The sequence below is a fragment of the Perissodus microlepis genome, chromosome 9 (genome assembly GCF_051167445.1).
Source record: "Perissodus microlepis isolate ML-2025 ecotype Zambia chromosome 9, ASM5116744v1, whole genome shotgun sequence".
In the NCBI taxonomy this organism is placed as follows: domain Eukaryota; kingdom Metazoa; phylum Chordata; class Actinopteri; order Cichliformes; family Cichlidae; genus Perissodus; species Perissodus microlepis.
Window position 1 is genome coordinate 1,380,020 of NC_140469.1, and position 27,865 is coordinate 1,407,884.

General features: G+C 41.2%; 1 protein-coding gene across 2 annotated transcripts in view; it reads right to left on the bottom strand.

Moving 5' to 3' along the window:
• Nucleotides 1–8,598: 8,598 nt before the first annotated feature.
• plppr5b (phospholipid phosphatase related 5b) overlaps nucleotides 8,599–27,865 on the bottom strand; it is a 112,861-nt gene continuing 93,594 nt past the window's right edge. The window contains exons 6-7 of one of the 2 annotated variants that reach the window (XM_084938716.1): nucleotides 25,561–25,667; nucleotides 8,599–12,063 (exon numbers count right to left, since the gene is read on the bottom strand). In XM_084938716.1, coding sequence (XP_084794842.1) covers nucleotides 11,967–12,063; nucleotides 25,561–25,667 — 204 coding nt within the window. In that variant the 3' untranslated portion in view covers nucleotides 8,599–11,966. The remainder of the gene's footprint in view (nucleotides 12,064–25,560; nucleotides 25,668–27,865) is intronic. The other variant, XM_084938717.1, reaches the window with a different exon arrangement.

Consider the following 27,865-nt stretch of genomic DNA (forward strand, 5'->3'; position numbering starts at 1 on the left):
AGATCTTGCCACAGATTCTGGATTGGATTTAGATCTGGACTTTGCCTGGGCCATTCTAACACATGGATATGTTTTGTTGTAAACCATCCCATTGTTGCCCTGGCTTTATGTTTAGGGTCGTTGTCCTGCTGGAAGGTGAACCTCCGCCCCAGTCTCAAGTCTTTTGCAGACAAGAGGTTTTCTTCCAAGACTGCCCTGTATTTGGCTCCATCCATCTTCCCATCAACTCTGACCAGCTTCCCTGTCCCTGCTGAAGAGAAGCACCCCCAGAGCATGATGCTGCCACCACCATATTTGACAGTGGGGATGGTGTGTTCAGAGTGAGGTGCAGTGTTAGTTTTCCACACATAGCGTTTTGCATTTTGGCCAAAAAGTTCCATTTTGGTCTCATCTGACCAGAGCAGCTTCTTCCACATGTTTGCTGTGTCCCCACATGGCTTGTGGCAAACTGCAAACGGGACTTCTTATGGTTTTCTGTTAACAATGGCTTTCTTCTTGCCACTCTTCCATAAAGGCCAACTTTGTGCAGTGCACCACTAATAGTTGTCCTATGGACAGATTCCCCCACCTGAGCTGTAGATCTCTGTAGCTCGTCCAGAGTCACCATGGGCCTCTTGGCTGCATTTCTGATCAGCGCTCTCCTTGTTCGGCCTGTGAGTTTAGGTGGACGGCCTTGTCTTGGTAGGTTTACAGTTGTGCCATACTCCTTCCATTTCTGAATGATGGCTTGAACAGTGCTCCGTGGGATGTTCAAGGCTTGGGAAATCTTTTTGTAGCCTAAGCCTGCTTTAAATTTCTCAGTAACTTTATCCCTGACCTGTCTGGTGTGTTCTTTGAACTTCATGGTGTTGTTGCTCCCAATATTCTCTTAGACAACCTCTGAGGCCGTCACAGAGCAGCTGTATTTGTACTGACATTGGATTACACACAGGTGCACTCTATTTAGTCATTAGCACTCATCAGGCAATGTCTATGGGCAACTAGCTGCACTCAGATTAAAGGGGGCTGAATAATTACGCACACCCCACTTTGCAGTTATTTATTTGTAAAAAATGTTTGGAATCATGTATGATTTTCGTTCCACTTCTCACGTGTGCACCACTTTTTGTTGGTCTTTCACCTGGAATTCCAATAAAATTGATTCATGTTTGTGGGAAAGTTCAAGGGGGCCGAATACTTTTGCAAGCCACTGTATGTGGAGGGTTTCTGACTCAATGTTTTTTAGTCTTCAAACAACTGAGCTGCACATATTCCTCTGATGGTGAAAAGATCACCTTCCTGGTGGAGCTGCTGTGTGGACGTGCACTGAGGTGGGCTCAAGTGTTAAACTTGCATCCTAACCTTTTATTCGCAGATTTCATCTCCAAGTTTAAGAGAACGTTTGATAAGTTTAAGAGTATGTTTAATAACGTTCTTCTTGCCACGCTTCCATAAAGGCCAACTTTGTGCAGTGCACAAAGTTGACCATTCTTCTGGATGGTGGAGCTCAAAGACAGCTTTCCCTGCGTCAAAGTAAGAGGAGTGTGGCAGACTACTGTGCACAATGCATTTGATTGTTCCCGTCTTTTTGGCATAACTCACCGAATCCTGCCCATGACCTTCTTACTTTTTCTCGAAGCTCCCAACACTCCTCTGGTTCTAGGACACCCCTGGTTAAGCAAAAACAACACCCGAATTCATTGGAAAAGGAGGCCATAGGTGGATAGGTGAAGTTTTTCATAGGGACGTGGCCCCTTCAATTCCTCCACACTGGCCATACGACTGCATGATGGACGTCCTCCCTGGGGCTCTTCTTCCCACTAGCAGGTTGTATAGCCTAACTAAACTAGAATACAGAGCTATGGAAAAATACACAAAGGACTCTCTGGCCCATCTCCCTCCCCTCTAAGAGCCGTTTTTTTCTTTGTGGAGAAGAAGGACAAAACCTTATGACTCATTCTTAACAGACATTCAAGCCACAAAGGTTGATCCTTTGTGGCTTGAATGTCTGTTAAGAATAAGTACCCTTTACCTCTTCTCTCCTCTGTTTAAATATTCTTCATTAAATTGGACCTTTGCTATGCTTACCACCTGGTTGAAATCAAATTATTGGATGAATGGAAAACTGCATTCAATACTCACCTTGGTCATTTTGAGTATCTGGTCATACACCCTCTGTTTTTTCAGGCCATGGTGAATGGCGTCCTTCGAGATTGTCTCAACAGGTTTGTCTTCGTCCTTTACTGTCTTGACAACATCCTAATCTTTTCAAAATCACTTTATGAACACGAGTCTCAGATCTGTCTGGTGTTGCAGTGTCTGTTGGAAAATGAACTGTTTATCAAAGGTGAGAATTGTGAGTATCACACTGACTCCATTTCCTTATTTGGATACATTGTAGAGTGAGGACAGGTTAGGGCAGACCTGGAAAAGATCCAGGTGGTACTAGATTGGGCAACACTAACTACCTGGGAGCACCTTCAACACTTCCTTGGGTTTGCAAACTTTTATTGCCAGTTCATTTGCAACTTTAGCAAAATTACTCTCCCGCTCTCCAACCTCACCTCTCCTAAAGTTGCTTTCCAGGGGGAGGACGCAGGAGGAAAGGTCTTTTCCACACTCAAAGACCTCAGCTTCCGTCCTCACCCAGCCAGACACATCACACCAGTTCATCGTGGAGGTGGACGCCTCTGATTATAGGGTCAAAGCCGTCCTATCCTAATCCAAAGAAGGTGAAATGCAACCCTGTGCCTTTTTCCCTCACTGTCTCTCTCCAGATGAAGGCATTTATGATGTTGGGGACCAACAGCTGCAGGCAGTAAAGATGTCCTTTGAGGAGTGAAGGCACTAGTTAGAGGAAGCTGACCATCAGTTCTTTGTGTGGAGAGACCATAAAAACCTTGCTTACCTCAAAGCCACCAAACGACTGAACTCCAGACAAACCAGGTGGGGTCTCTTCTTCACTTGCTTTAATTTTTGTGATCACTTATAGACCTGGTTCCCTGAATGTGAACCCAGATACTTTATCCGGTCAGTTCTCCATGTCTGATGCCACTGTTGAAGAAGCAACAATCTTGCCCCCACCGGTCTTGTATTAGCGGTTCGCTGTGACAGGAAATTGAGTCGTTACTCTGGAACGCTCGGCAGGATGAACCCAAGCCAGGTAATGGACATGTCAGCTGTCTATATGTCCCTTCCCCAGTCCATTTGCAAGTCATCCATTCAGTCATACAGCTACCCAGGTAAAAACCACACTCTCTCTGTCCTTCAGCATTTATTCTGTTGACCAACTCTTGTGAAAGATGTTCTGCCTGTCAAATATGTGCCAAAAACAAGGCAGTTTGTTCTCCTCCCTCAGGACTCCACTGACCTCAACCTGCACTTGGATGTTCCTGGTCTCATATTGTGCTGGATTTTATCACAGTTACATTAATTATTGTGGATTTTTTCTCCGAAGCTGCTCATTTTGTCACCCAACTGAAACTGCTGAAACTACTGGAGACTGTCGAGCTTATTATGAACCATGTGTTCCGCCTTCACAGAATTTCCATGGACATCATTTCAGACTGTGAACCTCACTTTATATAACAAGTGTGGAAGGAGTTCTGTACCTCTCATTCTCTCTGAGACAGGTAAGTGAGAAGAGCAATGCTGTAGTAACATGAGATGCAGCACTGAACATGGCACGAAACTGATTGAAAACCTTTCAGCCACTAATTTTCTCTGCCAGTTTATTCCAACACGTGCTGCTGAAAACGCCACCCTCAGAGAGTCGGTGAAATCCGTCAATGAGAGAATGACCCACCTCTCAGAAGAAAACAAAATAAAAAATCAAAGAAACTGTTGAGCTAAAAGAAGCATGAGGTACAACTAGATGTTTTCAGGAATACCAGACAAGGCAGAAGAGGATCTGGAAATAACGGCGAGACATTTAATCCAAACCCACCTAAAATTCCCAGACATTTACATTTTAAACAGAAAGAGCTGGTGAAGATCTGCAGTCATGAGCTGAGAGGAACGGACTTCAGGGTCAATGACCAGTTTCCCAAGGAGATCCTAGAGCGACGCAAGTTCCTGTTCCCGATGCGAAAAAAGTTTATCCAAGGAGGCATAACCTGTCTCTTTGCTTTTCTTGTTATTTTTAGGTTAGTCTAGAATATATGTGTTTAAAATATAGATCTGTGTATCATTAGTATATATGGACCAAATGTTGATGACCTCTTCTTTTTTCATACATTCTTCACTTACAATACAATACAACTTTATTTGTATAGCACATTTAAAACCAGAGGTAGCCGAAGTGCTCCACATAATCCAATAAAACAGTAGTAAAGTACAAAAGCAGATAAGCTAGCAGGTGGGAGGCATTGATTAACCAAGCATACAAGTACGCAGATAAGCATTAAGACTTAACGATAAAATCGATAAAACAATATAAGCAAAAGAGAGGAAAGGGGAGGGCAAGAAAGTACACTTAAAGGGCCTGCTCTAGGAGTCCGGGAAGGCTAAGCTAAAAAGTTGGGTTTTCAATCGAGACTTGAAGGTCTGGATCGAGTCAGACGCGCGAATAGTATGAGGAAGGTTATTCCAGAGGTTAGGTGCGACTGAAGGCACGGTCACCTCTGGTTTTCAGCCGTGACCCAGGTTGCACCAAAAGCAATTGGTCAGATGATCTCAGTGTTCTACTGGGAGTATACATGCTAAGGAGATCAATAAGGTAGCTAGGTGCAATATTATTTATGATTTTTATAGGTAAGCAGTAGGATTTTGAAATCAACGCGGTATTTAATTGGAAGTGGAGGCCGGTGAGAATAGGGGTGATAGACTCAAACCTTTGAGCACTTCACTTTCAGATCACTCTGACACCATAATAATAGGAGGAGACTTCCACCTGGTATTTAATCCAGAAATTGACAGAGAAATTAATTCTATTACTATCAGACATCATGCACCAGTGTCTATCTCTATGAAACACAAAAGAGTCCCAACACCAATTAGGAACTGGAGATTTAATACATCATTACATCCTTATGGCTTAAAGGGAGTGTTTTCTGCCCAGCGTTGCAGGGTAAGAATTTAGTGATTCCGATTCCATTATTGATATTACTTATTGATTCAATACCTAATCAGTTCTCTTATTGATTCTCATTGTGTTCTCACTAGCTTCACTTTGAGAGTTACCACCATCAATTAGCAGCATATCAAAGACATTACATTTGTACAAGTTGATGCATGTTTTGTGGTCAAATGTTTGTGCATGTTGGATGTATTTCCTCTCTTCGTTGTGGTTCAGTTCAGTGTTGAACCACAACATTACTTTTTTGGGTCATTCCTCAAAAAAGTAATGTATTACACATATTACACAGAACACTTTTATTAAAAGTAATGCAGTACATTACTTAATTACTCCAAGGAGAAAATGATTCATTGTACTCCTCATAACATTACTTTCATCTTACTCTGTAAAATGACCTGAAACAAAGTGTCTCATCATTACCATTTAACTACACTGCAAAAACAGCTATACTTGAAACAAGCCAAATATTCATAAATGTGACAGAATTTTCTTGTTTTGATGGAAAAATTCTGCCAATGGGGAAAGCACAAGTTGCTGAACTAGAATTCTTAAAACTAGTAAATTAATCTAACTGCTGTATGCCTTTTAACTAGACAAAACTGTCTGAAATTTATGCTTAATTGAAGAAAATGTGACTTATTATAAGAACAGACACTTTGATATTTAGAAAATCTGTACCTAAAATGAGTATTATGCTTTCTTGAACAAGCTGTTTTCAAGAATTATTTGCTTACTTTAAGATTCTACACCTTAATTTAGATTTCCCACATAACAAAAAAACTTTCTATAGGACAAATATTCTTAAAACTGAATTGTTTCTTTCTTGACTGAGCTAACTATATATATATATATATATAAACCTGATGCTAGAGTCCCACACACCATCACAAATCCCTATCCATATGTATGGGCTCAAATTGTGGTCATAAATATTTTGTACTTGTAAATCAGTTTTGTATGTGTAAAAAGAATTTGTGTGTGTGTGTAAAAAAGATTTGTGTGTGGACTTAGCCAAAAAATACGTGTGAAACTCTGCACTCAAGTTTCAAGTTACAAGTACGAATTTTGACCCTATTTTTCTTCCTTTCATCTGATTGGTCAATGTCATGTCAATCACAAATTTAACAATCCAATTGGAGAACAGATGGGTTTGGCTGTTGGAGGGGCGCTTTTTTGAACTGCAGGTCCTTGAAGGGTAAGACGGTTTGAAGCTGGAGGGTCTCTATATTAATATCTGATAAAAGCTAGCTCCCCTAACTGTCAGTAGCTGTTGAAAGGATAAAGTTGTGGTATATCAGTGGTTAGAAATACCATTATTACTTTAGGATTAGTTTAACACAAAGTCAGAGCTGACCCGGGACCATTGCTGTGAGTCACAGTGCGCAGCATAAAGGTCCTTTGACATCGAACGCAGCATGTGCTGCTAATGCTAACTGCTAACTAAAAGCAAAGGATCCAGAATTTGTTGCGCTGGCTGCTGAGCTCTGTGGGTTTTTGCAGCAGCTCTACCTGTACTAGATGCACCTGCTCCTTGTCGTTTCTATCTCTGACTTTATGTCCTCTACAAGAGTTTGTTTTTTATCTTCAAATGTTCAATAAAAACATGAATCGCTAATTCATAACGAAGAAAGCTTTGTAACTATCCTCACCAGTGTTGCCAACTTAGCGACTTTGTCGCTATATTTAGCGAGTTTTCAGACCCCCTTAGCGAAAAAAAAAAGAAAAGAAAAAAAAAGTGACAAATCTGGTGACTTTTTCTGGTGTTATTGGAGACTTATTTATGACGACTTTTTGACGTGAAAGCGCGTATTGCTCCTACTCTCAAAAAGCAGCGGGTGCTGCTGTGGGCACCTCGCCCGTGCCAAAGCGCTCACGGGCGGAGGATAGTCCTCCCCCAGCTGCTATCAGGGCAGGAGATGTTCACACCTGTGCGTCCAAACTGCAAATGAATCGCGCATGAGCAAAGCCGCTGCTCCCGCACTGACTGTAACGCATTCAGTTCTTCTTTTACTCTTATGCCGTTTTGTGGATCACAAGTTTTAAAACTACATATAAACACACACACACACACACACATACACACACAGTAACTCCACCAGAGTGCCTATTTCGGGTCATCTTTGCCGGTCCAAGCCCGGATAAAGGAGCAGGGTTGGAATTGTGACATTAAAGAAAACAATAATTGCTAAAAGAAATTTAATTTGTAGTTCTAAATAAACTCTAAATGCATTTAGGAAGTTTTTTACTCACTTTATGTCTCTTCCACGATGTTATTTCTCTCTCCAACAACGTAGGTTACAATTACATTAGCATGACCAATTATGCAAATTAGGCGATGACGTCATTTAGCGGCTTCTAGCGACTTTTAGGACAACCAATAGCGATTTTCCTTACTGAGGAGTTGGCAACACTGATCCCCACTAGACTGAAGACTGTCATTTCCACAACAGTGAGTGCAGAGTTTCACACATATTTTTTGGCTAAGTCCACATACAAATCTTTTTTACGCACACACAAATTCTTTTTACACATACAAATCCTGGTTTACAAGTACAAAACTGATTTACAAGTACAAAATATTTATGACCACAATTTGAGTCCATACATATGACAAGGACACACATATAATACTCCTACTCCTGGGCTGGGATCAACATTCACTCAGCTTTAGCGTCACTCTGGGTTTTGGCTAGCTTAGCTTTAGCATGCTGTCTGTACTTTCACAGAGCTGAAGTTGTTTTAGCAGCATAATACAGTTGTTTCTGTCCTGGATGCAGTTTGCACTTTACCATTATGCTTTTGTGCAATAAAAATAAACGTAATATCCACTCTGCCCTGCTATGTTCGTCCTCTGATAACGGAAATCAGTAAATTGTAGCGCAAGCACAAGAACCGGTAAGTGGGATCGAAGCAGACTATCGATTCCAAGGATTTCAACTACCAGGAACCGGTTCGCTACAAAAACCAGTTCTCGATTCCCAGCATGACTGCTATGACAGCATGATCTCACTGTCCAGTTTCATACTGCAACAGCAGTCTCCTGTCTCAGTCCCGGCTGCCCATCAATCACTCAGCAGTCTCACTGCTGGCAACAGAAATCCAACTGCCCAGCATGACAGAGGTCACACCTTCGGCTTGGATGCCGTGATGCCAGGTCCCAGTCTGCCTCGCTCCTCCCAGGCCGAAGCTAGGCTGTAGCCTATGCCTTTAGTCATTAGCAAGTCCTTGATGCACGCACATAGTCAAAATGTACACAGGAAGGACAAATGAAGAGGACAAAGAAAAGTGGACAGAGAACATCCATATTCCCTGCACCCCCCTGCCTTCCTAGAGGTTGAACTCTGAATATAATTAATATTCGCTTGAAAACACTTTTTCTTGCAGATTCAAGGACTGGATGAAAAAAGAATTATCAGTTAAGTGTCTTTAAAAATTAAAGCTTCGAAGGAAAGTCTTAATCAAGTATGATTAATCAAGTATGATTATTAATACTTTATTATGAACGATTAAGACCTAACAGAAAAAAGAGATGGGGATTTGAGTCCTTTTAGTGTTTTTTATTCAAAGGCTGTAAACAACTTCTATAGTGTAAAAGGTCACAGTTTTAACTTAAAATTTGAAAAGAATTGAATAGAATTTTGAAAAGAAGAACATGAATAATATAAAAAATAACTTGGTCAGAAGAGGTGCAATGACATCCATACAAAGTAGTCCACCAGAAGTAAAGAATCACTACAGCATGGAGGAAAAAGGTAAAAATCACAAGTTTAGAAAAGGTTGTAACCCTTGTCAGAAAAAGGTCATTTAAGGAATACACAGTAGAACTGAAATATAAATAGAACAGAGAGTATAAAAATGTAAGTGTAATTGTGAACATTAACATGAAACATACTCTGCTTTACTTAAATAAGATAAAGAAGCAATAGCAGTTATCTGAGAGATAAAATAAACATCTATTGTGAACGCACCCACACACAACGCACAGTCATAAGAAAATAGATCAGCAGTAATGTACAATATGACTGAAAGGATATACATATAAGCATTTTTTGTAGTTTTAACATATACGTTTTTACAGTTCTCTTTTGTTTTGAATATGCTGGGATAGTCTTGATGCATGCTCAATCATCCAGGTAAGTAAATCCCAAAAGGTTGATTTTGTTCATCTGGATGTTTTCAGTGGGAGAAACGTTTCGTGATCATCCAAGTGACTTCTTCAGTCTCAGCTGACTCCAGGTTTCCCCAATCTTATAAACAGTACATTTGCACAATGATTGAAACCAGCCCACCGACGAACAATAGGCTGGGAGGTCAGTACCTTGATCATTAATATGCAAATTGTCATGAGCATTGATCAACAACCACTGATCAGAGACCACTGACCAATAGCCATGAGAGTTGGGGAATATCAGTAATGGGGGACATCTAAAAGCTGATGTGTACCGTAAACCTACACATAAGGATCAGTATTTAAAGTTTGACTCTCATCATCCACTGGAGCACAAACTGGGAGTCATCAGGACGCTACAACACAGAGCGAACACCATCCCCACAGACACAGCGGCCAGGGAGGCAGAAGAACATCAAGAAGGCCCTGAGTAAATGTGGTTATCCCAGCTGGACTTTTGTCAGAGCTGGAAAGGCGCTTAAAGAAAGCTCCAGATGATCCAGTAGAGAAGATAAGAAATAAGATAAGATAAGACTTTATTGATCCCATGACGGGGAAATGTTTGCGTTACCTCAGCTCAGGTACAGATATCAGAAGGAAAATACAAAAAATACAAATAAAATACGAACAAATAAAAAAAGAGAAGGACAACCGCTGCCTATGCAAAAACCCTTTATGTGTCAGGAGTATCGCAACATTTGAGTTTTTTTTGTCTTTGAAACCCCAAAACACGCTGCGCCAAAAAATTGGTCCACCCCTGCAGTCAGCTGAGACTGAAGAAGACACTTGGATGAGTGACGACACATTTCTCCCACTGAAAACGTCCAGATGAACAGAATCAACCTTTTGGCATACTGGGACAGTGTTGCAGCTCTTCTGATACACATTTGAGCAGGTTTTGTTCCTTAAAATCTCAAATATTCTGTGTGATTTGTTTTCAAGCAGTTATGAAATTTGTGGCCATTTCATTAGCAATGAGGGAAGTCATAGCTTGATTTAAAGTGCTGTTTTGTGAACGTTCTTATTCACAGTCTTCATCAATAAGTGCTTTAGTTGTCACTACAAAAATAGAGATTTGAAGGGCCAAAAGATTTTCTGTGTTTTAATGCCAAAGAAAGCCCAAAATGGTTTTGCTACAAAGAAGAATGAGTCCCAATACAAATGACACCGCAATGACAACACACATGAAAAATGGGACTTGGATACAACGCTAACCTACAATACTACAGAAGTGGGACAAGATTAATGGTGATTTCCGATTTATTTTAAGTAGTGTTAGGGAAAACAGATATCTTTAGATATTTTATCATTTCAACTATGTCTTTATCAAAAATTTCATGTGACAGTCTTTTTCTGATGTCAGCCGTTAATGCAGATGTACGCCATTCATTAAACCTAAATGCCAAATATTTACTACTTAATCATCAATCATTACCATCCATTTTCTTCTACTTATCCAATCTTGTAATTACATGTTGCTTTTGCTTTGGTGGCTGACTTTGCTATGAAATAAATGGAGTCACCATACTAAATTTGGTTACAATTACAAGAAACAAAGAAAAACTTGGGAACTTTCAAAGTATGGGCATTTCAACAATAACTTAAAATTTAGTTTGCTCATCATCTTAGTCAGTTATGGACTAAGTCTTTTTGGAACTCTTCTGCTTTGTATATCAGCTCCTGGGCACTTTTCAAGTGTTGAGGGCAGGTTTGAAAACTATATCACAAACTTTTATAGGAGAAAGTCAAAGCAGCAGTCTAGAAGTCGAAGGCAAAGAGACACAAAACAAAAACAGAGGGAGGGGTGATTGTCTGGTGCAGCTAAGAAAGCCTAAATACTTTTGTCAAAGTATAGTCAGAGTGTATATTGTTGTCATTGGTTGCAGCTGACTGTATACTGTATAAACACATAGACTGTTGTACCCTAAACCCTTAGCGAGATGGCTGGAGAAGTCAGACATGATGAAAAACACTTCAGTTTTCCTTATTTGCTCCTTTGACTTCAGCCTGTATTTATCAAAGTTCTGAGAATTTTCATGTGTGGTCCAACAAAGCACTGGATTTCCCAAATGTTGGAAACTAACATGAGAGAACATCCCCCAAACACCATTACCCTGCTTTTTAGACACTGTGGGGGCTACGTTAGCAGTTTTATGCTGCATCTGTCAATCGTTCTAGTCTACCACTGCTGCTTTCTGTCTTACAGCGAATACTGTCTTAAATACTCAGAAACTCTGTTTATGCAATCAGAATTGGTAAAGTATACCTTTCCTCTTTAGTCTGTTTATTTTCTATCACTGATTTAAGTTGAAAATTTCACTGTGATTAATTTGATAAATACAGGCTCAGTAGTTACATTCTAATACTCACAGCATTGCTTTAGAAATGTGATGCAACACAAGGAAGTAATAAAATATAGAAAGAGAGAGTTTTTCCTTATAACCATCTTATTGGAAAAATACTTTTTCACATATAAAATAATAATGTACTTGACTTGAGCAGCACTGATGTTGTATCCAGTCCAGTCCTTCACATGATCATCTAGTCTCCCAGTCTGCTTGGCTTCATTTGGGAGGCGAGAGTCCAACAACGATTCAGAATAAGTGCATAGATGGAAGCAGAAGAAACCTTTTTTCTTTGAGTACAAGAAATTGCGAGTGAAAACAGGGGCCTGATAAAGACAACAAAGAACAACATACCACAGACCAGACACACACTAAGAATGGGTTTAGCGCTGCACTCTTAATAATTGGATTGGACGGTGAAGAGAGTGGACGTCCAGTGGGTCTGCCACACAGCCGATTCCACATCATGTGACCTCAGCGAAGGCGATGTGATTCTATAAAGGGGCAGGAAGAGCAAAAAAACAAAATCAGGACAAAAGACATAAAAATTGGCAAATGCCTCAAAAATAAACCTGGTTTGGCATTCCTAAATACACATGTAGAAATCTGAGAAGCCATCACAAATGGCATTTGACCTGAATGTAAGTAAATGCCTGTGAAGTTAGCCATTATATGTGATCATTTAAGCATGTTTATTTTGGGTCATATTCATTAGGTGGTTGACATTGTGGGACGTCTACTACTCAGAAGGCTTGATCCCTGGCTCACCGTGTCCATGTGTCGAAGCAATTGGAGAGCTCCAATTGAGTAAAAGAGTTATTTCAGTAGCAATTAATTTACCATGATTAGTAAATGACTGATTCATGAGCCTGCAAAGCTTTTCCTAGTGTAGGATGTTTAGGTTGTTCTCTTAAAATGACCTCATTAACTCCAATCACAGCAGCACTCCAATACTTCTCATTAGGTTCTAAATGTATATCATAGAGTCCTGCACTGTTTAGGAACCACTGAAGCATTAAAACGATTAAGTAGTGGATGGTTGAGATTAAATTTAGATAATTAGTTTCTCCACAAGCAAAGTGGATTTTCTAATGTTTAGTTATGGAGCACCGGAAAAAGTGGACGGCTACATAATGATTTTTTTCCACACAGCTAATCAGGGGAAAGGATGCACAACTCAGACTTTCATAGTCAGGAAAATGATTTCACTAACTATTAATCCAGATGTTAAACTAAACCTTCTCCTACAGTAATGACTTTCCTCCAAGCCTTTAAGCTAACCACACCTCAGCTATTCAGGCTGATGAGCCATAGTGGTTGTAAAGGTCAGGTGAGTTCAGGCAGGACACAAAGTCAGTTTAGTGCACAGTGCAGAACAGCTCAGTGCAAGTCTGCAGAAGCTGATGGTTCAGCTGATACCCGTCTATACATTCAATTGCCAAATTCCATACACTGCGTGCTATTTAAGCTGTGTTAGCTTGCATACAAATGTTGCACATCTGCAAACTGCTTTGCAACCCACCCACCCCCCACATTCATTGCCTGGTGTGTACTGTGCTAGGCTTTTGCTACTGCTCTCTCCAGAACAGAGCTACGTCCCCAAAGACACATTTCTACAGTTGGGGAAAAAACAATTTTCTTTTGTCTATAGTGGTTCTGACTAAATGATTTTCTCTTCTGTGTTTAAGGCTGGGTTTGTCCCGCAGAGCAAATTTCTTTTGCATTAAAGACTCACCAAACGCAGTGGATATACAGAATTACATGTTTCTCATCTAAACAAAAAGAGATGCTGCTCTATAAATGATTCTCCATCAGTCTTGCAGATCTGATAGAACAGATACTTTTTACATGGTATATTTGCATGATGTGACACGAGATTAGTGCAACAGGGCTGTAATTCCAAACTCTTCATTTTTAGCAGTAGCAGTCGGGATTTTATCCTTTCCTGACTTTTCCTGACTTCAAACACGTGTCACTCCAACAAGTGAATACAAAAATCCAAAAACCAAAACCAAAACCAACCAATTTAAAAAAAAGCTGCTGCTGCTGCTATTAGAATAAACAGTATGTATTTACTGATATCTTTTCTTTCTGGTAAAGAATAATGTCGGTCTTAAAGTCTGCTAAGTATTTATAGCTTTTCTAGTTGCTTGTGTATTTCAATCCAATAGTTTTGTATTTGTTTTGGTTAGCAGTTTGGACCTTTTTTATTGTGCACCTTCATCTGGAGAGTAATAAAATAATTTGGCTACATTGTTCTAGCTAAATTCTTTCCATATATATGTTTTTGTGCTTTCCCACTGAACTACTCAGATGTCCTTCCATTGTTCATCGTCTGCTTTTGTAAGGCCTCCCTACCTCTCCCAATTTTCCTATCCCATCTTTCTCTTTCTCCCTTTCTTTGTTTTGAGTGTGTTTTCATATTCTGGAGACTTGTTAATTTGGGAAATTATTCCCTTTTTACAATTTGCTCCATAAGAATTTATGAACAACTGAATAAGAGGTTTGCTGAATCTATAATAATTCTCAGATTTTTTGATCATAGTAAGTTGGAGACATCTACAGAATCCTGCTTTTCTAGCCCAGGAGTTACTCTAATGGTTTGATAGCTCTTCCTTCAAACCTGTCATCATGTCTGTTTGGTATAAAATCTGAATCTTACACATGCCAGCTCAGAGTTTTAATATCATCCTCCTTGTTCTTTAATTACCATTTCCATATGTTCGTAATATAGCCTGTATATGAACATCTGGTATCATTCCACTGTGTTTTAGAGGTGGGATCACACCAGTGTAATAATATTTTGATTTGTGCAGTGATGGTAGACCACAGCTTCCTTCCTTTGGACTGTGGGTCTTTTGCTTTGCTAAAGTTTCAGAGCTCATCACAGCACAGAAACAGCTTTAGTGAAGGCTACAAATGATCTTTTTATGGCCTCTAACTGAGACTCATCTCTGTGCTTGTCCTAATACTGTTGCCCATAATGTTTTAATACGGTGATTAGCATATGCTTTAGATATTAAAGGTACTACGCTGCAGTGGTTTGAAACATATCCAAAAAGACGCCAAAGTGCTCACTTATAGAGGGTCATCTGATTGTTATAGGTTTCTCTGTTTTCTGTGTATTATTGTAGAGTGTTTACCTTACAACATTAATAAAACTGTTGTTATTTGGTGTTATATAAATAAAACAGAATTGAATTGAATCAAATTTAAAAAACTCTCATTGTGTAACTGAATACACCAGTAGGTTGGTTGGGGGATAGTGCTCCCAGAAAAACAGCATTATTGGCTAGCTTATTATTGAGGAGAACAAAAGAAAAGAAACAGGTGTTTTGATAGACACCTTGACATTATCGCAGCGAATAATTACTTTATGCTAAAAGCAGGAAAAATAAAGCCTAAACGTAAAGAGACTAACGTGTCTTTTCTTCTTCCCTTTGAAGATGCGGATGGATATTATGATACCCAGTGTGTCGGGATAAGAAACTTATGACAACTATGGTAACCTTTGACCTATTATCTTGTAAACTCGTTTGGTGTGCTTGGGGAAAAAAAGACTTCACCTAAAGATAAAGTAGGGTTAAATTGCACCTAAATGCACCAACACTTGAAATGTTTAAATCACTTTAAAAACACACCTTTTTTTCAAAGGCTTTTTAGGAGTAGTACCAGAGTCAACCTGTAGTCAGTTTTAGTCAGCTGTTGGTCACTCTTAATCCTTTTATTTTGTTAATCATATTCATTTATATCTTATTGTCTATTTTACTCATGTTTTATTATTTAATATATATACTGATTTATTTTTATCTTCTTTTTCATTCATGTATTTATTTTATTGTTATTTATATTTGCTTCTTTGTCTGCTTGGTGTATGGTTTTTAACTGCTATCTCTGTTTTATTATTGGAAAGCACTTTGGTCAACTTTGTTGTTTTTAAAGTGCTATATAAATAAAGTTGGATTGGACTAATATTATATCAAAAGTCAGTCTGATACCAGGTTGTTATAAAGTGTGAAAACAAAACTGTTCCATATGCTTAGAACATTACTGCTGAGACTTCTTGTTACTGTCGAGGAGAGCTTTAAGAAAGTAGACTATGACACAGAGCCTAAGCCAGTCATTCCTACAGATGCATTTCTACTGTACAGCTAATATGGTTCTCTTTTATCCTCCTTGACTACAGAGACCTATGAGCATTTATATTGGAGGAGATATCTGGTAGTTTTCTCTGGTCAGGTTTCTAATAAAATTAGGATTCCCCTTGTATACTGTACTAAAGGTAATCTGCTTTCATAGATTTAGAGGTCAGGACAAAATATTAGCCTGTTCCACTCATTTATCTTTGAGGTAAATTATTCTCTGTGTTGGAGACTTAAAGTGATGTCACTGCTTTAAAGATTCAAGCAAAAGAGAAGAGAGAAGCGTGGGCTTCATTTCTGCGACTCAAAGGTTGCTTCCTGCAGTGGCATTTAGTTTATTGTGGCTCGTTTAGCTTCCAGGCATCTTTAGACTGTGCTATTTTTAGAGCAGGCAATTTTGCGCAGAGGCTGTCGTAGCTGAGGTGAGAGAGTGAGATTTGGTGCTCTTTCTCAGGCAGCCAAGTGCAAGCTCTCAGCTGGAAATTGTGAACTGAATCATCAGATAGGGGTGGTGTATATTCTATATTTCACTCTTAAATGAGTGTCTTAGAGGAAATGAAAAGACACAGCAAGCTCAGTGAGTGCACTTCAACACGTGCCCAATTCAGTGGGCAGTAAATCACCCTCTCTTTTATGGACCAAAAGACTCACACGCATCAAAACTGAAGAATCAAATCGAATTCTGTGCATAATTTGCATAATGTTTCGCGGATTTATTTTTCTGTTTTTTGGGGGTTTTTTTTACAGCTTATTGTGTCCTGTGTCCTGTTTGGCTGTAGACCATTGTCAATCAATCTTGCACCGTGTCTCCTGTACAGTACAGAATGTGTGCAGCTTGTCAAATTTACATAAATCTTTGATCGCTAGCAGTGTGACTCTGAAGTGCTGTACTGTATGTTTGTAAATTTTCTCCCCAACAAACACAACAGTGTCGATGAAACGTTTGCACCATTAAAGGCAGCCGTGGGTGCCTTTTTAGTTTCATTCTATAACAGTGGACTTCGTGGATTCGACCCATCGAGGGTTATTTTTAGAACGTAGCTACAGCGATAAACGAGGAACCACTGTGTATATGTACACATATGTACACACACATATATATATATATATATATATATATATATATATATGTATATGTATGTATGTATGTATATATATGTGTGTATGTATGTATATATGTATGTATATATATATAAAAAAAACCAAAAAAACACCCATCTCGCCCCTGCGGGCGGTTTATCCTTCAAGCTCGGGTCCTCTACCAGAGGCCTGGGAGCTTGAGGGTCCTGCGCAGTATCTTAGCTGTTCCTAGGACTGCGCTCTTCTGGACAGAGATCTCCGATGTTGTTCCCGGGATCTGCTGGAGCCACTCGCCTAGCTTGGGAGTCACCGCACCTAGTGCTCCGATTACCACGGGGACCACCGTCACCTTCACCCTCCACATCCTCTCGAGCTCTTCTCTGAGCCCTTGGTATTTCTCCAGCTTCTCGTGTTCCTTCTTCCTGATATTGCTGTCATTCGGAACCGCTACATCGATCACTACGGCCGTCTTCTTCTGTTTGTCTACCACCACTATGTCCGGTTGGTTAGCCACCACCATTTTGTCCGTCTGTATCTGGAAGTCCCACAGGATCTTAGCTCGGTCATTCTCCACCACCCTTGGGGGCATCTCCCATTTTGACCTCGGGACTTCCAGGTTATACTCGGCACAGATGTTCCTGTACACTATGCCGGCCACTTGGTTATGGCGTTCCATGTATGCCTTGCCTGCTAACATCTTGCACCCTGCTGTTATGTGCTGGATTGTCTCTGGAGCATCTTTACACAGCCTGCACCTGGGGTCTTGCCTGGTGTGATAGACCCCAGCCTCTATGGATCTTGTACTCAGAGCTTGTTCTTGTGCTGCCATGATTAGTGCCTCTGTGCTGTCTTTCAGTCCAGCTTTGTCCAGCCACTGGTAGGATTTCTGGATATCAGCCACCTCCTCTGTCTGCCGGTGGTACATACCGTGCAGGGCCCTGTCCTTCCATGATGGTTCCTCGTCTCCCTCCTCTTTCTTGGGTTTCTGCTGCCTGAGGTATTCACTGAGCACTCGGTCAGTTGGGGCCATCTTCCCAATGTATTCTTGGATGTTCGTTGTCTCATCCTGGACTGTGGTGCTGACACTCACCAGTCCCCGGCCCCCTTCCTTCCGCTTAGCGTACAGCCTCAGGGTGCTGGACTTGGGGTGAAACCCTCCATCCACGGTAAGGAGCTTTCTTGTTTTTATGTCAGTGGCTTCTATCTCCTCCTTTGGCCAGCCTATTACCCCATCAGGGTACCTGATCACGGGCAGGGCGTAGGTGTTGATGGCCCGGATCTTGTTCTTACCGTTCAGCTGACTCCTCAGGACTTGCCTGACCCTCTGCAGGTACTTGGTGGTTGCAGCCTTTCTAGCGGCCTCTTCATGGTTCCCATTTGCCTGCGGGATCCCCAGGTACTTGTAACTGTCCTCTATGTCTGCAATGTTGCCTTCTGGTAGTTTAATCCCCTCAGTTCTGACTACCTTCCCTCTCTTCGTTACCATTCGACTACACTTCTCCAGTCCGAACGACATTCCAATGTCATTGCTGTATAGCCTGGTAGTGTGGATCAGTGAATCGATGTCTCGTTCACTCTTGGCATACAGCTTGATGTCATCCATGTACAGGAGGTGGCTGACAACTGCTCCGTTCCGTAGTCGGTATCCGTAGCCAGTCTTGTTAATGATCTCACTGAGGGGGTTCAGGCCTATGCAGAACAGCAGTGGGGACAGAGCATCTCCTTGGTAGATCCCGCACTTGATGGTGACTTGTGCTATGGGCTTGGAGTTGGCCTCTAGTGTTGTACGCCACATCCCCATTGAGTTCCTGATGAAGGCTCTTAGGGTCCTGTTGATCTTGTACAATTCTAAGCATTCCAGGATCCAGCTGTGGGGCATTGAGTCATAGGCCTTCTTGTAATCAATCCAGGCAGTGCACAGGTTGGTCAGTCTGGTCTTGCAGTCTCGGCTGACTGTTCTGTCTACCAGTAGCTGGTGTTTTGCACCTCTGGTATTCTTGCCAATCTGTGGCAATTCTTACCTTTCTGTGCCCCACTCATGTATTGACCCATGTGCCTGTTCATCTTAGCCGATATGATGCCTGACAGGAGCTTCCATGTAGTACTGAGGCAGGTTATTGGTCGGTAGTTGGATGGGACCGGTCCCTTCTTGGGGTCCTTGGGGATCAGGACCGTTCGACCTTCGGTTAGCCATTCCGGGTGTCTCTCGTTAACTAGCAGCTGGTTCATTTGTGCTGCCAGACGCTCGTGGAGTGCAGTCAGCTTCTTCTAGAAGCCAGTAGGCGTGAACCATGTCGGGCCCTGGTGCTGTCCAACTCTTCATACTGGAGACCCTTTCTTGGATATCTGCCACTGTGATGGTTACTGGTCCCTGTTCAGGGAGGTCGCTATGGTCTGCCCTCAGATCCACTAGCCACTGAGCATTGCCGTTATGGGTTGCGTCCTTCTCCCATATGCTCTTCCAGTATTGCTCCGTCTCCAGCCTTGGTGGTGCTGTTCTCTTATTGTTCCCTTGCCACTGAGAGTACACCTTTGCTGGTTCTGTGGAGAACAGCTGGTTTATTCTCCTGCCTTCTATCTCTCTGGTGTACCTCCTCAAGCGGCTGGCCAAGGCTGTGAGTCTTTGCTTGGCAGTTTCCAAGGCCTCAGGTATGGACAGTTATATATACATACATACATACATACATATATATATATATATATATATATATATATATATATATATATATATGCAGCAGCATATATCACTGAATCACTGAGATGCTTGGCTACAAGTTAAACAGCCACAAGAAGCAGTACCCTCCATGGAGAAGGAGACTAGAGGCTAGGATCAAAGTAGCACGGAGGGAGGTTATCCAAATATCGGCGCTGCAGAAAGGTGCGACAAAGAAGGTGCCTAAGAAGTACAGGAAGCTGTCCATACCTGAGGCCTTGGAAACTGCCAAGCAACGACTCACAGCCTTGGCCAGCCGCTTGAAGAGGTACACCAGAGAGGTCGAAGGCAGTAGAATAAACCATCTGTTTTCCAAAGAGCCATCCAAAGTATACCCTCAGTGGCAGGGTAACAATATGAGAACAGCACCACCAAGGCTGGAGACGGAACAATACTGGAAGAGCATATGGGAGAAGGATGCAACCCATAACGGCGATGCTCAGTGGCTAGTGGATCTGAGGGCAGACCACAGCAACCTCCCTGAACAGAGTCCAGTAACCATCACAGTGGCAGATATCCAAGAAAGGGTCTCCAGTATGAAGAGTTGGACAGCACCAGGCACCCACATGATTTACGCCTACTGGCTGAAGAAGCTGACTGTATTCCAAGAGTGCCGAGTGGCACAAATGAACCAGCTACTAGTTGACGAAAAGAGCCTTCATCGGGAATTCAATGGGGATGTGGCGGACAAACTGGAGGCCAACTTCAAGCCCATAGCACAAGTCACCATCAAGTGCGCGATCTACCAAGGAGATGCTCTGTCCGCACTGCTGCTCTGCATAGGCCTTAATCCCCTCAGTGAGATCATTGACAAGACTGGCTACAATCCAGCACCCTGAGGCTGTACGCTAAGCGGAAGGAAGGAGGCCGGGGACTGGTGAGTGTCAGCACCATGGTCCAGGATGAGACAACGAACATCCACGAATACATCATGAAGATGGCCCCAACTGACCACGTGCTCAGTGAATACCTCAGGCAGCAGAAACCCAAGAATGAGGAAGAAGAGGAGGAACCATCATGGAAGGATAGGCCCCTGCACGGTATGTACCACCAGTAGATAGAGGAAGTGGCTGGCAGAAATCCTACCAGTGGCTGGACAAAGCTGGATTGAAAGACAGCACAGAGGCACTAATCATGGCAAATCAACTTCCACAGTGCTCTGGGCACCTGGGGGCAGTTTTTATAAAACTTGTGAAACTTTCCTACACTTCTTGCAGTTTAGGAGGGGAGATATCAGGGAGATATCGTCACTGTACTGGCTCTTGATGTATCACAGCAAAAAAAAAATTTTTCTGGCACAACTTCACCTGCTTCCAAGGTGCATGGAGAGGATGAAAGAATTCACAAAGCAGGAACTCCAGCAACACTTGAGGGAAGATGAACAACTTTAATAATTGACCAACACATTTCGGCTTGTGGCCTTCATCAGGGTCATAGGAAAACATTGTAAAAATTGCTTAAATACAAGACAGGAAACAGAAAAAAATTCAAATTAGCCAGTCAAAACTTCATAGATAGGTCAGCTGACATATAATAGGTAGGTATTGGTTAATTGGCTCACGCCCAAGTAAATACCGGACTAGATCATTACTGATGAGGAGGAGGGGGGGGGGGGAGTAACATAACCCCCATATGTCTAAAAATAACACATGCATGAAATGCATAAGGAGTGCTATGAATATACACAGAAGAAAAAAAAAAAAAAAAAAAGGACAGTCTTTAATGGTAAAGGCACGTTTGAACTTAGAAAACAAGATTACATCATAACATGGGAACACATTTGTTAAAAGATCCTTATTTATGTCTCTAAAATGTAAAATCTAGACTTAAAATGTGGACTTAAAGTGAGATGTCTAGAAAGCTACTCCTTCTTTGGTTAAAATAATAATAATAAAAAAAAAGGGTGCATTTCCTTGAGACTAGGTCTACTAAACTACCATCTAGTTCCTTCCTAACAAGGCTGGCTGCCTTTGTCCTTAAAAAGAACTATTTCTTTTTTAACAACACACCATACCTTCAGATCTCTGGCACTGCAATGGGAACCAAAATGGCCCCTAGTTTTGCCTGCCTTTTTGTTGGTCATCTGGAAGAACAAATTCTATATAATCACCAAAATAACCCTTATTTATCATTCATTGTGTCTTGGAAACGTTATATAGATGACGTGTTTCTACTCTGGAAAGGACCAGTCTCTATATTACTAAAGTTTGTAGAATTCCTTAATGGACACTTTGCAGGCTTACGTTTCACCCTCAATTACAGTACTGAAGAAATTAACTTTCTGGACATGAAAGCAACAAAAAAAGACAAATCTCTGCCCACATCTCTGTATTCTAAACCCAATACATTATTACATGCTGCAAGTTTCCATCCGAACCACCTCAAAAAGAGCCTCCCTGTAAGCCAGTTGATTAGACTCAAGCGTATCTGTGAGATTCATGATGAATATAATGAGAGTAAAGAAGAGATGTTGAACAAATTCAAAGAAAGAAAGTATAAAGAGAACTGGTTAAGATCTGCAGAAGAGAAGGTCAGTTCAGTAAGTGGGGATGTCTATTTAACAACCAAGAAATCTCCAAAACATAAACCTAACCTTATCTTCTGCACAACCTTTACGCCAAAAACCAGAACAATTAAAGAAATAATTCTAAAACATTGGCATATCCTTCAGAATGACCCAAACTTATTAGGTACCTTCAAAGAACCACCAATGATAACCTACAGGAGAGGAAGGAATATTAAAGATAGGCTTGTTAGAGCCTGCCAGGACCCTATTACGCCAGATAAAACCCTGATAACCCATAACCTACATGGTAATTTCAAGTGTGGGGCATGCATTAATTGTCAATACACCAAAAATGTTAAATCATTCAAAGACCCTATAGGTGACAAAACCATTGCCATAAAGGGCTTTATCACATGCAGAAATAAAAATGTAATCTACATGATACAGTGCCCATGCAATAAAATATATATAGGAGAAACATCCCGCCCTCTTGAAGATCGAATTAACAAACACAGAAGCTCGATCAAGAGGAATGATTTAACCAGCCCTGTTGCAAGACACTTCAATGATAAACATCCAAATTCACCATTATTTTTCCTAGGCATAGAAGCCATTAAACTAAACCAAAGAGGTGGCAATATAAATTTTATCCGGAAAAAAAGAGAAGCATCTTGGATATTCTGTTTTAAGAGTCTACACCCCTGAGGTATGAATGAGGACTTTTCTATCAATGAGTTTTTATGAACAACACCCTTTGTTTTTTTTTTGTTTTTTTTATTATTTTAACCAAAGAAGGAGTAGCGTTCTAGACATCTCACTTTAAGTCCACATTTTAAGTCTAGATTTTACATTTTAGACACATAAATAAGGATCTTTTAACAAATGTGTTCCCATGTTATGATGTAATCTTGTTTTCTAAATTCAAACGTGCCTATTATACACTCAAAAAAATAACTCTTTGAATGAACATAAAAAAAAATCAAAGAATTTCCACGTAATTAAATTGCTTTATTTTAGCATTATGCAATTCTGTTATTCCAACTTAATGTACTTGAGTTGGACTAACTTGATTAATTAATGATGAATCAACTGTTTTACTACAGTTGTGTCCAACTTTATTTAATTGATTTGATCCAACCCATGCAAATGACGTTAGTGCAACAAAACATGCTTATTCGTAATAGAAATCCATTTATTAATCCATTTATTTTAAGTTCATTTAAAGAGTTATTTTTTTGGAGTGTTCAACAAAGTCTAGAGTCTGGTTAACATAAAATGTTAATGGATTTATAACAACTTGCACTCCATCCATCCTCTTATCTTTACCAGGGTTGCAGTGAGGCTGGGACCTATCCCAGATGTGATAGGGTGGGAGTCAGAATACTGGACAGGTCACCAGTCTATCACAGAGAGACAGACAACCATTTGCCCTCATGTTCACAGATATTTTAGAAACACCAATTAACTTAACCCTAATTACTGCATGACTTTAACTGTGGCAGGAAACCAGAGTACCCAGAGAGAACCCACTGCACACTTGGCCAGATTGCAGATTTGAACCCAAGACCTTCTTGCTGCGAGGCAACAGTGCTTTGACAGTGCAGTGCAGTGAATTTTGTAAATTTAACAACCACCCAATTTCATTTTTTTGAGTGTATGTCAGCTGACCTATCTATGAAGTTTTGACTGGTTAATTTGAATTTTTTTCTGTTTCCTGTCTTGTATTTAAGCAATTTTTTACAATGTTTTCCTATGACCCTGATGAAGGCCACAAGCCGAAACGCGTTGGTCAATTATTAAAGTTGTTCATCTTCCCTCAAGTGTTGCTGGAGTTCCTGCTTCTTGATGTATCACTCCAGCTCTTCCTTATTGATGATTAGGTTGCCACTCCTCTTTTCATCCAGCAACTCTCAAGCAAGCCCAAAGGGATCCCTGATGAAGCTCTAGTTCTCTCTTTCTCTTATTTTGTCCTTCTCTTTCCAATTCTCTCCACTCTCTGCAACCTGGCGTGATTTTGTTTGAGCTTGTCCCACAGCTCCTTCAAGCTGGCTTTGTCATGGGGTGCTGCTTTCCTACAGTTCCGACAGAGTTGGTGTCAGTCTTTGGTCAGTTATTCCATCTCTATCTCTTCTGCCTTTCCTTGGGGCTGTGGGCTCACTCCTCCTAAGCTCACCAAACATCTCTCTGCAGACCTCGAAGATGAACTTCCAAAGGCTGTTGAGCTTGCTCTTGGCAGTTCCCTTATATATCACCTCCAACAGTTGCTGCAAAGCATTAAGGTTTTGCCGTTTGCCTCGGTCGTCTGTTTGGGTACCTTCTCCATCCCAGGGTTTTCCTCACCTGTTTCAGATGACTCAGCCCGGTCCTGCAGCACTGTGGTTGCTCTCCCAGCTTTTGGAGCCCCTCGTCTGACCTGCTTCTCGTCTATCTGGTTTCTGCATTTTCTACCATATTGTATATTTCTATCTTGATGGATGCATATCCCCTGCTCGACATTACCTTCTCCCACCGACATGCACACTTCTCTTGTTGTCCTTATTCATTCCGTCAATTTGAGGCAGTAACATGTCTCTAAAAGTCGAATTAGGATTATGTTTCCCACTGTGCGGCATCATGGCAGAATCGTGCCTTTTAAATGAATTGCTGCCTGAGGGAGCCCTGAAGATCATGGGGGCTCCAAATGTTTTTGGTTTTTGGCCCTGTTACACAGAGGTATTTTATGGTATTAAAAAAAATCACTGCACTCTACTATTTTTATTTTCTTTTAATTTTAAGTTTCTGGAACTGGGGTTGTAGCAACTCCTAAATTTCTTCCCCAGTAAATTATTCCGACTGCTGTCATGCTTCAGTTTTAAACAGCTTCTGTGGGCTGAAAATGGTTCAGCTTTGTAAATCCTGGAAAACGTCTGTTGGGACACCACTAATTTTTGTAATACAATGATTTTCAGTGTACTTGGGATAGCCACTTGTGTATAATATCTACTATGGTACTTAATCCTGCATATTTGTGACCACATTATTCACAAGAACCACTATGTTATAAATAAATCCAATAACAGCATTTAGAGGGATTTATGTGGGTTATGGAGTTCAGCAATAATAATGCTGAACATTGTGTGTTACATGATTCAATATGCAACTTTTCTAAATATAAGTACCAGAGAACTTTGTAACATTTAAGACAGAAAAAAACACCAGACACTTTTCATATGAGTGAGCCACCAAAGAAGGCCAAGTGTGGCCCATAGAAAGATGTGGGTATGGGCCACATTTGGAGAAGCATCTAAACAGATCCAAGTTCAAACAGTAGCATAAGGAAAAGCCCAAACATACAGTCAGACACATCAAACATGCAGAGTGACCCCTTGTGACAGGGGGCAGCCAAAAGTAGGTTCTTTTATTGTAGGTGTAAAACAGAAAGCACTCAGACTGAACGATAGCTACAGCAAATTATCAGCCAGTTGCATGACATATTGCAAAGAAAGAACAGAAGGAAGTGTGACATTGAATCTGGCAGAGCTCACATCACTTCACAGAGTAATTTATTTGCCTTTTGTTCCTGAGCCACTTGAACCAGCTGAGACCTCGCAGCCAGCGCAGGAAGGCCTCGAGGCACTCCTTAATGTTGCAAGAGCCTTCATCTTCATCATCCGTCTCCTGCAGCAGCAGCAATGTGTTCATGAGTGTGTGTCTGTGTGGCAACAAGTGGCAACAAATGGCAAAAAAACAAACAAACAAAAAAACAAAACAAATGGCAACATCCAACATTGCGATTTTGATACTAGTTTGTGTATCAAAATGTACAACTAATGGGTCACAGTGTAAACAGAGAATCTACTAATTCTGTCAATGCTGCTGATTATTTTGTGATTTCTGGATTTTGAATTCCTTATTTAATATGTTCTCTGTTTGGTTCTTAGTTGGGTTCTTGTTAATTGTTAGATTTTCATATATGCTGAGCCTTATTAGTTTATTAGTTCCAGTTTATACAGTTTATAGTTATACAGTCTACAGTTTATATTGTTCCCTCAGTGTTTTCTGTCTTATCCTAATGAGTCAGGTTTGCCCACTCCCCCACCCCAAATCGCATTTGATTATCTTCAGCTGCACCTTGTTACCCTCCCTTGTCCAATTCTCTGATTATCCTTTTGTGTATAAATAACGTTGTCTTCAACTCAGTCTTTGTCTCAGTTTCTGTTATCAAACCCGCATGTCCCTGCCTGTTAAAGAAGTGCTGTGTATTTTGGTTTCCTTACAATGGATTCTGTAATTCTGGACTCTGAAAATAGCCTACCTAAAGCTTTGCATTTTTGTTCACGCCTGTCTGCAAATCTGCCCTTTGCTTTCAATTTCCAACATTAGTTTAAAAATTAATTAGTTAGTAGTTAACTACTGTAACAGGTTTTGGTGACAGTAGTGCTGGAAGTGGTAGCTTTTCCTTTAATTATTCATTAAGTGTCTTTAAGAAACAAAAAAATATACTACTCTCATTTGATTTGAGGACATTAAAGATCAGTTACTATTAACCCTCTGGTTGTGTTCACCCCCACCCCTTTACTTTAGTGTTCCCGGTCAAAATTCACCGGTCAGTTTTAACAGCTCTAAAAAAACATAAGAGACATTTTTCACCACCAAACTCAGTTCAATGGGTCGTTCAGTGGGACATTCAGTGGGTTGATCAGTAGGTCGTAAAAGTGGGTCTTTCATTTTGTCATTCAGTGACCCATTCAGGGGGTCAGAGGCCAAAGGGGGGGTGGGGGGATTCCCATTCATTTTCTATGGCGGTTACTTTTGACCGGGAACACCACAGGTGTGACAAAATTGATTAAAACACTCAAAATTCAACGAAAGAGGTGCTCATCACTTTTATATGTTCAAGTGCATAGTTTGGAGGACGTCATAAGGCCTCGAGGCAATCGGATGTAAAACACAATGTTTATGAGTTTTTTCATTTGTAAAGCGGTCAGATTTGACCCGAACACGACAGGATGTGCAGGGGGTTTATGTTTCCCTGGGATCCCAGGTCGGGGGGCTTTTGTCCCCTGGTAGGGTCCAGGGTGAGGGGCCAGACAAACAGTGATTATATATGTCACATCAAGACAACAGTTGGCCCTGCCTGGGATAGTGTTACCAGTGCCAGGCCTTGGAGATGGGCCTGGGGAGGTGAGCGCCTGCTGGCTGGGCCTCATCCCATGGGGCCCAGTCAGGGGCAGAAGGGTCATAGGCCCACCCTCCTGTAGGCCCACCCCCTGCAGAAGGCGCTGTAGGGATCAGGTGCAACGTGTGCCAGGCAGCAAAGCGTGGAGCCCCTGGCGGACCAATCCCAACTACAGGTCACAAATGCTTGCGGGCAAAACCCCTGTGGTGGCCAAGCCCCTGGGGTGCATGAGGGCTTGCGATTGAGATATGGAATGTCACCTTTCTGGTGGGGAAAGAGCCTGAGCTAGTGTGTTAGGATGAGAGTCTGGGGCTTGACTCTGTCCTAGTCTGAAGATGCCCTTGGTGAGAACCCAAGTGGTGTTCTGTTATTGGACTTCTGTGCAAACCACAGTTTTCTCACAAATGCACATATCACCAGGATACCCCATGCCGCAGGTCGTTGATTGATTTTGTATTCTTATTATCAGATCTGTGGCCGAATGTTCGGGATACTTTGGTGAAGCGAGGGACTGAACTGTCAGCTGATCACCACCTGGTGGTGAGTTGGATCAGGTGGCGGGGCAGGATGCTGGACAGACCTGGCACATCTAAATATACAGTGAAGGTGCACTTGGAATGCCTAGCAGAGCCCCTTGTCCGAGACATCTTTAACTCCCACCTCCAGCAGAGCTTCAACAGTATTGTGATGTAGACTG